Below are 10,398 nucleotides of genomic sequence, written 5' to 3' on the forward strand. Positions count from 1 at the left end.
TCGCCTCGCCCGTTCAACCAGCCGGGGCGAGGTCTCCAGACGATCCTTTGCTTCCCGGCGCTCGTCTCGCAGGTCCGGAAGCTTCGATGGCGCCGCGCTGGTCTCCGGTGTCGAGGGCCGGTTTGGCATGCCCGAGGCTCTTCTGTCAACCGTTGTGCTCGACGACGACATCTCCGAGGACGGGCCGCTGCTCGACGGAGCCTCTTCCTCAACCGAGATCCCCGACCTAGACGCCGACGAGAACTCGCCCAACGAAGCCGTGCGAGCCTCCGTGTCACCAATTGACGATACGACTCTATCTATAAACACGCCGCGCATGTGGTGCTTGTCCATACTCTTCTCCATCCTTGGCTCCTCCACCAATTTGTTTTTTTCTTTGAGATACCCCAGCGTTGCCATTACTCCCGTCATTGCGCTGTTACTCGTCCACCCTCTAGGCCATTTATGGGATTATTTGTTGAAGCGGTCGTACGACCCCGAGGAGGAATTCACAGACGGTGTACGGACCGCCATCTCATCGCATAGCCATGACGGCCATGGTCAGAAGAAGCGACTCGACTCTCTACGTCTATGGCTAGCCCAGGGCAGGTGGAACGAAAAGGAGCACACATGTGTTTATGTGAGCAGCAATGTTGCTTTTGGCTTTGCCTTCGCCACGGACGTCATTGTCGAGCAGACACAATTCTACAACCAAGAGGCGCCCATTGCCTACCAGCTGCTCTTGACGATATCGACGCAGATTCTTGGTTATGGCTTCGCGGGAATGGCTCGCCGCTTCCTGGTTCGCCCCAGCGGCATGGTGTGGCCCGGCACTCTCATGTCCGCCGCCATGTTTTCCACTCTCCATAAGCAAGAGAACAAGCCGGCCAATGGCTGGACTATCAGCCGCTGGAAGTTCTTCTACATCATCTGGGTTTGCGCCTCCATCTTTTACTTCCTACCGGGTCTCCTGATGCCCGCTCTCAGTTACTTCAACGTCATTACCTGGTTTGCGCCCAAGAGTGTCGTTCTCGCAAACTTGTTCGGTGTATCCTCTGGTCTTGGTCTCTTTCCCATGACCTTTGACTGGGCCCAAATCACATACGTTGGCTCACCTCTCTTGGTACCTTTTTGGGCTGCCATGAATGTCGTTGGCGGTCTAGCCATCGTCATGTGGATCATAGCACCACTGTTCTATTACAGCAATGTGCTCTACTCCTCTTATATGCCCATCCTTTCTACGGCCGTCTTCGACAACACGGGAAAAGTCTACGACGTCAGCAAAATCCTCACTCCGGACTTTCTCTTCGATCGGGAAGCATACTCAAACTATAGCCGCGTGTTCCTGCCAGTCACGTATATGCTCAGCTACGGCGTTCAGTTCGCCGGCCTCGCTGCTCTCTTGACGCATACCCTATGCTGGCACGGCCAAGACATCTGGCACACATGGAAGAAATCGCTAGTAGAGGCGAGAGGACAAGGCAAGGAAGGCTATCAACAAGTCTCTGACTCCCCCGATCCTTCATCAGCAACCGCCGCACAGCCAGAAGGGACTCCCCGTGTGTCAATGTCGGGATCCCATATCGAAGGCCTCATGAGCCACGAGGATATTCACAGTCGCCTTATGAAGCGCTATAAAGATGCCCCCATTAGCTGGTACTTTGCCACCTTTGTCTCCATGGCAGCCATTGGCATCTTTGTCGTTGAATAGTAAGCTATCCCTCTCAATATGTCTTCAAAGTTGTTACTCACCACCACATCTTTTCTTCAGCTATCCCGTTCACCTCCCCTGGTACGGCCTTCTCCTTGCCCTGGCGATTGGCGCCATCTTCTTCATTCCCAACGGCATCATCATGGCCATCACCAACCAGCATAGTAGCATCTACCTCATCTGCCAGCTCATCTGCGGCGTCGCCTTCCCCGGCCGCCCCATCGCCAACATGGTCTTCGTCACCTACGGCTACATCTCCTCCGCCCAGGGCATCAAGTTCGCCTCCGACCTCAAGCTCGGCCACTACATGAAGATCCCGCCGCGCATCATGTTCTCCGTCCAGATCGTCGCCACGCTCGTCTCCTCCGTCACCCAGATCGGCGTCCTCAACTGGATGTTTGCCAACGTCAGGGGCATCTGCACCCCCGAGGCCGTCAACGGCTTCACCTGCCCCATCGCCCGCGTCCACTTCAACGGCTCCATCCTCTGGGGCGTCGTCGGGCCTGGCGAGTTCTTCGGCGCCCGCGCGATATACCGCTCCCTCGTATGGTGCTTCCCGCTCGGCGCAATCCTGCCCATCCCCCTCTGGCTCTACTCCCGCCACAAGAAGCACAGCCTCTTCCGAAAGGTCAACCTCCCCGTCATCTTCGGCGCCATGGGCTGGATCCCGCCCGCCACGGGTCTCAACTTCTCCGTCTGGGCCCTCGTCTGCTTCTTCTTCAACTACCTCATCAAGCGCCGCGCGAACGCCTGGTGGGGAAAATATACAATGACCCTCAGCGCCGCCCTCGACTCGGGCCTCGCGTTCGGCATCGTCATTGTCTTCTTCGTCTTCATATACCCGGGCTGGATGAAGGGCTTCAGCTGGTGGGGCACCGAAGTGTACAAGCAGGGCTGTGACTGGCAGGCTTGCTCGTTTAGAACCGTTGAGGACGGAGAGCACTTTGGACCTGAGTCCTGGTGAAGCGGTTGATTGATGTGTGTAAAATGCTTCACTTACACATGCATATCCTTTTTTTTTCTATTGGATATATAGATTTCTGTCCATCTGTCTGCGATGTTCTCTTGGATGTCATGCATATAATTACTCTACTACTTAACTACAAACCACATTTGACGATATCAATGACAAATTAGCAATAGAACTTACCAATCTCAATCTTAAAAACATCTTCAGCATATAAACAGTGCACCATATCATAGGATAAATGCAAGATATTAGTTGCTCATGACGATGTTTTTTTACTTTTGAAATTTGCTTTCTTGTGGCGTTCAAGTAAATTACTATACAGCGCAGTTTCGCCTCCTCCCTTTCTCGCCCGGCCCAAGAAATATTTCTATACCAGTGGTTTCTCACCCGACCTCATGTAATGCCTTTTTATTTATTTAGTTGCCTTATTTATTGCTCCGCCTGCCATTCGGGGTTCTATACACACATAAAATGTTAGTAACATGTTCAACAAATAGGGTCAATCAGAGGGAGGTATTGAATTATTAATGTTGAGGGCGGAAAAGGCTCACCTTTCGCAGAATCACTATGCCTTCCAGGAGGGTGCTGTTAAGGCTGATGTACTCCTCGTCCTCCAGCTCCGCTCGATCGCCGTAGCTTAGCACCACCGGTGTGCTCTGTGTCTGCCAGCCGGTAATAGTCTTGGGCCGACCAGCCTGGCCGACAACGTCGACTGCCTGACCAACACGAACGTTGACCTTCAAGAGGTTCAAGTCTTCGTCCACGGTGACAAGGAATCTGGGGTGCATGGCAGGAACAAGGAAGTAGAGGAGGTAGTGCGAGTTGGAGGCGATAAAGTCCTTGGGGTCAAGCATGGCAATGATGGTAGTCAGCAGACCGGCGGTCGAGACAGGGGAGAGCACCTGTCTGTCGGAGTGGAATGGGTTCAGAGAGAGCGTTCCCTTGCCCATGTGCAAGAGACCCTGTGCAATGCGGACCATGAACAGGGCGTCTTGGTCTCGGTGGTAGTAGCTTGCAAGCTGTCGGAGTAGCTGAGCCAATCGAGCGTTGTTGGTGCCCGCACCCAGCATACCCATGGCGAAGATGGCGTTGATGGCCACTTCCGGATCATTGTCGTGACTATATCTTGAGAGCGTGTCATAGACCTTCATCTGCGGGTTGCTCGGGCTAATCAAGCCCATAGCCAAAGGCACGGCTTTACGAATGTTGGGTTCGCCGTAGTGCATGAGATGACCAAACTGTCTCAGGACCATCTCCTGGCCAATGTCCTCTCCCATCGACACGAGCGCAATACCCAAGACCGCGTACGCTTGCAGAAGTTCGTCGCCCTTCTTATCGTCCGACTCTTCTTGGTGCTCGTTGCAAATGTGCAACAGCTCCTGGATCTTCAGGACAGCACCGGTACCGGCCCAAGCACAAATCTCGGCCAGAACAGCTGTAGGCTTGGCCATGGGGTGGTCCACAGCCTTGAGCGTCTCCAAGATAACATCCACCTCTTCCTGACGACCAAAGAAAAGGAGTCCCAAGCCCAGACCCAAAAACCTCGTCCACTTATCGGTCAATTGGTTCTTGCGCTCTTCGTCCATAAGTGTCGTCACGATAGCCTCGCTCACTTCGGGGTGAGATGTGCCAATAGCAATCAGACCACAAGCCAACGCTGCCATGGCCGAGATTTGCATGTCCTCCTTAGAGTCGACAATCATGGGCATGATCAGATCGATAACATCCTCCTTATTAGATCCAGCATAGGCCAATCCGAGACCCATCAGGCAACCAGTGCGTACAAGAGGGTTTTCATGGTGCAGCTTGTCAGCATCTCCCAAGAGCGCAATAGTTGGCTCAGATTCTAGCCGAACACCCGAGTTCATGATACCAATGGCAAGCATAGAACCGGCTGTGATCTCCGGCTCAGTGGCATAAGTGTACCTGTCGACGCTGTCGAGGCCGTTCTCAATATCCCACATCAACAGGGTGCCGAGGGAGGCAACAGTTGACATCATGCCCTCACCCTTGGTCTTCCACACCCAAGCCTCCTTCTGGGAGTCGACGAGCATCATCTTGTCGTTGCCGAATCCAGCATTGACAAACGCATTGACGAAGGCGGCGGCCAGGTTATGCCTGGCAGAGTCCAAGTTGGTCATTCCGGCTACTCGACTGCTCTCCAAGTGGCTCTTGTAGATATCCTCGGTGGACTTGGGGTCGAGGATGTTGAGTTCCTTACCCAGACCCTTGAAATACCCTGACAGCTTGATGTTGTGTAGACACTCGAACAGCTCCTGGTCATCGCCCTCACCATCTTCAACCATGGGCATGACAATCTTCTGACGGGAAATCAAAAAGGCCAGCTGTCTCTTGAGTATGGGATCTTCCGCCTTGTCGAAATCTTCCTGAAGCAGGTCAATGTCGTGCAATCGAATAGCAAGAATAACTGCCTGAGTAAACTGCTTGTGGGTGATGTAGATGTCGTGGGCAACACGGAGGAAGGTCTCGTTGTCGGGATATGTCAACAAGTTCACCATGGTGACCATGTATAGGCACACTCTGGGGTAGGAGTTCTCGTCGACAAACTTGCTGATCTCCTCAATGATTTCCAGCTCGCTCATCAGATCCACGGCATCAGCCTCCTGGTTGCTCTTGATGAAGAGCGGCACCAGAATCAGTGCCAGGTCGACAAGGTCCTTGGTGGGCTCATCGGCCGTGATGCGCTTGCTGTACACCTCGCCGATCTCGAGAGCCAAGTGTCGGACGTATTCGTGGCCCCATGATCCAATGTCGGTTGTGGGGGCCAAGAGTCGGTACTTGAGTGTGTCTTGTCGGTCCTCATCGGAGAAGGTCATGCCAATAACTGACAGGACATCGGCCAGTGATACCTTGTTCTCATCGCTAGGCCACTCGTCGTACAGCTTGGTCAGGGTCTCGTAGTGTGGTCGGAGAAACTTGAGCGGCTTTGGTACTGCTGTCATGGACGATGTGGAGGTCTTGATTGCGCTCTTCATCATTTCAAGGGCGGATTTGTAAAGGGAACTATCGGATTCCTGGAGACAAAGAGGTAAGCTTCCAAAACTCATCGGACAAACGCATAGCTTGCCCCTCCCTCATCTTCCCCTCCTCTCGTTTGATGTTATCCGGCAATACTCACTGTTAAACGCTCCACCATCATATCTAGCTCGCTCTTGAGCTGCTGGTCCTCTTCATTGAGCTCCTCTTCGGCAGCTGGTACCCCTCAAGTCAGCCATTGTCGAGAAAACCACGGGATATCGGGCGTCTCCCAAGGGAGTGGGGTATTTACCATCCTTCTTGTCGTCCTCCTTCTTGCCGTCCGCGACAGCCTTGTCATCTTTGACATCGTCCACAGCCTTGCCCTTCCCCTTATCAGCAGCCGCCGCCGGCTTTGGCAAATCGCTGTCCTGGGCCATGGTGACGTAGAGAGATTAGGCGTCTATGATGAACCCCCCCAGCAAAGACGTCGGGGGCTGAGGATGGATGAATGCGGAGGAAGTCGTTAAAAGATGGTTGGCAGGTTAGAATTAGAATTGCTCAGTATCGCAGCCCCGGGGAGGTTGAGCAGGTCGAAGTTGCGGGCGGAATCAGGTGGAAGTGCTGATGGAGACTTTGCTTGGTAAAGCTCTGGGCTGGGTTGGAGCGCTACTCTCAACAGCTGCCATGGGCTGCTAGGTACCAGGTATTACGCGAGGCGCTGCCGCCTACAGAACCAGCTACGTACTCTGAACCCCAGCCTTATGATCACGTGCCACGATCCCTGGAATTCGCTCTAGGATGAATTAGGGCTAGTCGCAGCCATTCCCATCTCTATCTCTGGTATCGATAAGATCTTGGTCAATTTTCTTTCATCACAGGTTGTTTGCTGCTTGGTAGACCCCACCAACTTTCCAACGGAACCCCCCATCTGTCGAAGAATTAAGTTGAAGGCAGGATACTGGCATATGATATCTTGAGGTTTAGCGTTTAGCCTAAATAACTTCAGCAAACGTATTTAAAAAGTTCGCCATATTCAGTTCATCTATATAGCCAGCCATGAAGTTGGACACCAGAGCAATGCGCCATCTGGCGGCCGAGGACTGGCGAGTCCTCACAGCAGTACGCCCAACAAACCCGATATAATATACAAACAAAAGATTCGCTAATCATATACCCCTTCGCTATTACAGGTCGAAATGGGCAGCAAAAACCACGAGATCGTCCCCACTCCTCTAATAGAAAAGCTGGCTCGCCTTCGAGGCGGCGTAAGCGGCGTCCACAGGAGCATATCAGCCCTCGCCAAGGTCGGCCTCATTGCCCGTGTCAAGGAAGCCAAATACGACGGATATCGCCTGACATACGGAGGTCTCGATTACCTCGCGCTACACACCCACGCCAGCCGCAAAGATGTCTACAGCGTCGGCAACCGAATCGGCGTGGGAAAGGAGAGCGACATCATGGTTGTCGCAGATCACTCCGGCAAGCAGTGTGTGCTGAAGATCCATCGTCTTGGGCGAATATCTTTCCGAACAGTCAAATCAAACCGAGACTACCTAAAGAACCGCAATGCCCAGTCGTGGATGTATCTCTCAAGGCTCGCCGCCATGAAGGAATACGCCTTCATGAATGCGCTTCACGAGGAAGGCTTTCCTGTGCCAACACCCTTGGCACAGTCCAGACATACCATCGTTATGTCCCTGGTGGACGCATTTCCTCTCCGACAAATCAGCGAGGTCCCCGACCCGGCCTCGCTCTACGCAGATCTCATCTCCCTCATCCTACGCCTAGCAAGCCATGGTCTGATTCACGGCGATTATAACGAGTTCAACATCTTAGTCAAGGAGATTAAATCAACGGCTGAGGATGGCACAGAGTCTATTGTACTCGAGCCAGTCATCATCGATTTCCCACAGATGGTCTCTATGGAGCATGTCAATGCCGAGATGTACTTTGACCGAGATGTAAACTGCATTAAGCGTTTCTTTTTACGACGATTTCATTTCACACCCTCCCAACCGGGGCCTTTTTTCAAGGACGCAAAGAAGACTGTTGGAAAGGGTGGTCTGAAGCGGTTGGATGCTACCGTTGAAGCATCAGGCTTCACCAAGAAGATGTTGAAAGATCTTGAGGCAGCAATCAAAGATAAAAAGACGGACAAGGAAGGTCAAGAGGGGGCAAACGAGGATGACGACGATGACTACGATGAGGATAGTGATGAGGATAGTGAAGAAGAGGAAGGAGAAGAGGAAGAGGGCGATGATGAGGATGAAGGCGAGGGAAGACAAGAAGCTCTTTTGAGTGGTGGACTCTCTGAAGGTCTCTTGAGTGGTGAGCCAGCCATAGACAAGGCCAACAGCGAAATGGCAAAACTGGCAGTATAGTGACCGGATGACTGATACCAAGAACCAAGACTCGACATGACAAAACAAAATTGAATTTCATTAGCAGCCGTTGTTCAAAAATGGTCAACGGGAAAAGAAGGCACAACAAAAGAATTTCTCATTATGTGATGGAATGATATCTCATCATTGTGTGTAAAAACGATGCTAACGCCGCCAACTTTTGCCACAGCCTGCCATTATCTAGACTCTATAGTACAACGCACATAAAATAATCCCTTCACACAGTTTGATCCCACTTATTGGCTATCTCCAGACCTAGAACATGTTTCAACCGTGGCGTAAAAGCTACCGTGACTGTTGGGGTAAGTGGTCCCAAAAAAGTCCAAAACAAGTAGTGGTAGAGATGTTGAACCAGCCGGCATCATATTATGGCACAAACGTGCGGACAAAAAGGCACAAAAAAGCAAAAGAATGAAGACTGCATGGGTGTTCACTGCGAGTCCTTCTTCGAGGCCTCCTTCTTGACCGAGGGAGACAGCTGGATGTTCTCTTTGCCGGCGGCGGCGACGACGGCTGGGTCCGCTCGAACCGTGACACTCTCATCGCACTCAGACGTGGTGGGAGTCGAAATCGTAGCGTCCGCGCTCGTGGTCGCCCTACCGAAAGAGTTAGAACTTAGCAAAAATGCTGCGGCTATATCCATACGCAGACTGTGCACGGGGCACTGAGCTTCGCGTGTCGTCAAGCGACGAGGACGATAGGCCGCTGCGAGATGTTAGTGGCAAGTCAGTGTCTACCCCGCAACCACCAGAAGCAAACCTTCGGGACTGGGGTAGATTGCGTCGCCAGTGGGCTTGCTGGTTGTACAGAGCAGGGTTCAGGCCAACAAGCGGAGTGCCGTAGGCGCCAATATTGTACTCATTGGTGCGGAACTGACGACGTTCAGCGGTAACTCGTTTGAGCTCTTTCTGAGCTGGAGTATCGGCATAGCGAATGTTCATTGGAAGACCCTCTTCACCAATGCCGATGCCGTTGAACTTGCGAACGATCTCGTCGCAGATCTCGCGAGAGTCAAATCTAAACTGCGTCAGAAGGTAAAGGACGTTGTGAGGGCCGACAGGGGCTTCGAGAAACCTACCGAGCAAAGCCGACGCCACGGCTGTTTCCCATGCTATCGCGAAGGATCTTGCTGGACTGAATGTGGTATCCAAGGAAGATAGTGGCGAGTTCCTAGGTCAGGGTCAGCCACACCAGCTGCGAGAGAAGAGTCATGTAAATCAACATACCATCTCGTTCAGGCTCTTGGGCAGGTTGGAGATGTAAAGGTTAGTTGAACCGTCATCACCCTCAGCTTTGAGCCGAGAATTGAACGACTCCTAGAAGTTGTTAGCTCAGAAGAGTTGAGAAGGGGGGAAGAGGTTGAATCGTACCCGGGCAAAGCCGATCTCGTAGCCGAGGCGGTGGAAGGCCCGAATGCACAGTTCAGAGTCACGAACATCGTAGAACTTGGCGAAACCAAATCTATGGCCAGTCAGCATCAAGTAGAGAATTGAGTGTGTTAGGATGAGCAGAGCTTACCCCTTACAAGCTCCAGTGTTAGTGTCGATGATGGCCTTGGACGTCTCAACAGCACCAAAGCGAGAAGTAAAATGGTAGAGCAGCTCATCGTCCGTGGTGGGATGAAGACCACGAATGTACACGTTGCGGTTACCGGGAATGCGATTCTCCAAACTTTGCTCAAGAGTCTTCATCTGGCCTGGAGGAGTGAAGACAGCTGGAACCGCCTTGGGAATGGCCGGATCTTTCTTGAGGAGCTCATCAATGGTGCGATCCGAAATGACCATGGGAATTGGCTTCGTGGTCTCAATGGGTGCAAGGCCCGTAGCATTAGGAGACGGGGTCGTGTATGAAGACCGATCAAGGCTAGCAACACGAGGGGGATAATCGCGGACAATGGAGAAGGCACCGCCGTAGTAGGGGGTGGCAGGAGCAGACTCCGTCGTAGAGTAAGAACCGCGACGATTCTCAAGACCCGGAACATCTGAATGGCCACGATCAGCACGAGGCTGGGCCGTGCCTGGGCGGCCAGGGGTAAAGGGCATAAGAGGCATCGAAAGGCCAACATAGGAGGCACCATAGCCGCCTGCGGCACCCGGATAATTGAGATAAGGGTTCTCATTAGAATGGCCAAGGCCCATGGGTTGCGCAGTTGGCACAGGCGTGAGGACGAATTGGCTGTCCGAGTTGACCATGAACGCATGACCCGGTCCCATTGGGACAGGAGCGGCATTGCTAGGCATGCTCAAGCTGCCGAGAGTCAATCCATTGAAGTGATTAATAAGGCTGCCGGGATCAGCAGCTGCATGAGCGGCTCGACCGGTGTAATAAGGATTAGCAACGCCGCCGTTGGCTTCCAT

The 10,398-nt window shown here is 52.7% G+C and overlaps 4 protein-coding genes across 4 annotated transcripts; 2 read left to right on the forward strand and 2 right to left on the reverse strand.

Moving 5' to 3' along the window:
- Window positions 1-127: 127 nt before the first annotated feature.
- On the forward strand, window positions 128-2,654 carry M431DRAFT_70717 (hypothetical protein; the record flags this gene model as incomplete). The annotated part of the gene is made up of 2 exons (XM_024921816.1): window positions 128-1,689; window positions 1,751-2,654. The coding sequence occupies 2 exons, from the start codon at window positions 128-130 to the stop codon at window positions 2,652-2,654; spliced, it is 2,466 nt and encodes an 821-aa protein (XP_024780600.1).
- Window positions 2,655-3,089: 435 nt separating this feature from the next.
- On the reverse strand, window positions 3,090-6,076 carry M431DRAFT_72302 (hypothetical protein; the record flags this gene model as incomplete). The annotated part of the gene is made up of 4 exons (XM_024922010.1): window positions 3,090-3,116; window positions 3,212-5,695; window positions 5,800-5,873; window positions 5,950-6,076. The coding sequence occupies 4 exons, from the start codon at window positions 6,074-6,076 to the stop codon at window positions 3,090-3,092; spliced, it is 2,712 nt and encodes a 903-aa protein (XP_024780601.1).
- A 619-nt stretch (window positions 6,077-6,695) lies between these two features.
- M431DRAFT_894 (hypothetical protein) lies at window positions 6,696-8,020 on the forward strand (the record flags this gene model as incomplete). Its single annotated transcript, XM_024924022.1, has 2 exons — window positions 6,696-6,758; window positions 6,830-8,020. 2 exons carry the CDS (start codon window positions 6,696-6,698, stop codon window positions 8,018-8,020), a joined length of 1,254 nt encoding a protein of 417 aa, XP_024780602.1.
- Window positions 8,021-8,471: 451 nt separating this feature from the next.
- M431DRAFT_73441 (hypothetical protein) lies at window positions 8,472-10,398 on the reverse strand (the record flags this gene model as incomplete). Its single annotated transcript, XM_024922127.1, has 6 exons — window positions 8,472-8,705; window positions 8,779-9,058; window positions 9,120-9,211; window positions 9,268-9,357; window positions 9,412-9,502; window positions 9,560-10,398. 6 exons carry the CDS (start codon window positions 10,396-10,398, stop codon window positions 8,472-8,474), a joined length of 1,626 nt encoding a protein of 541 aa, XP_024780603.1.

The sequence above is a fragment of the Trichoderma harzianum genome (genome assembly GCF_003025095.1).
Source record: "Trichoderma harzianum CBS 226.95 unplaced genomic scaffold M431scaffold_1, whole genome shotgun sequence".
Taxonomy (NCBI): Eukaryota; Fungi; Ascomycota; class Sordariomycetes; order Hypocreales; family Hypocreaceae; genus Trichoderma; species Trichoderma harzianum.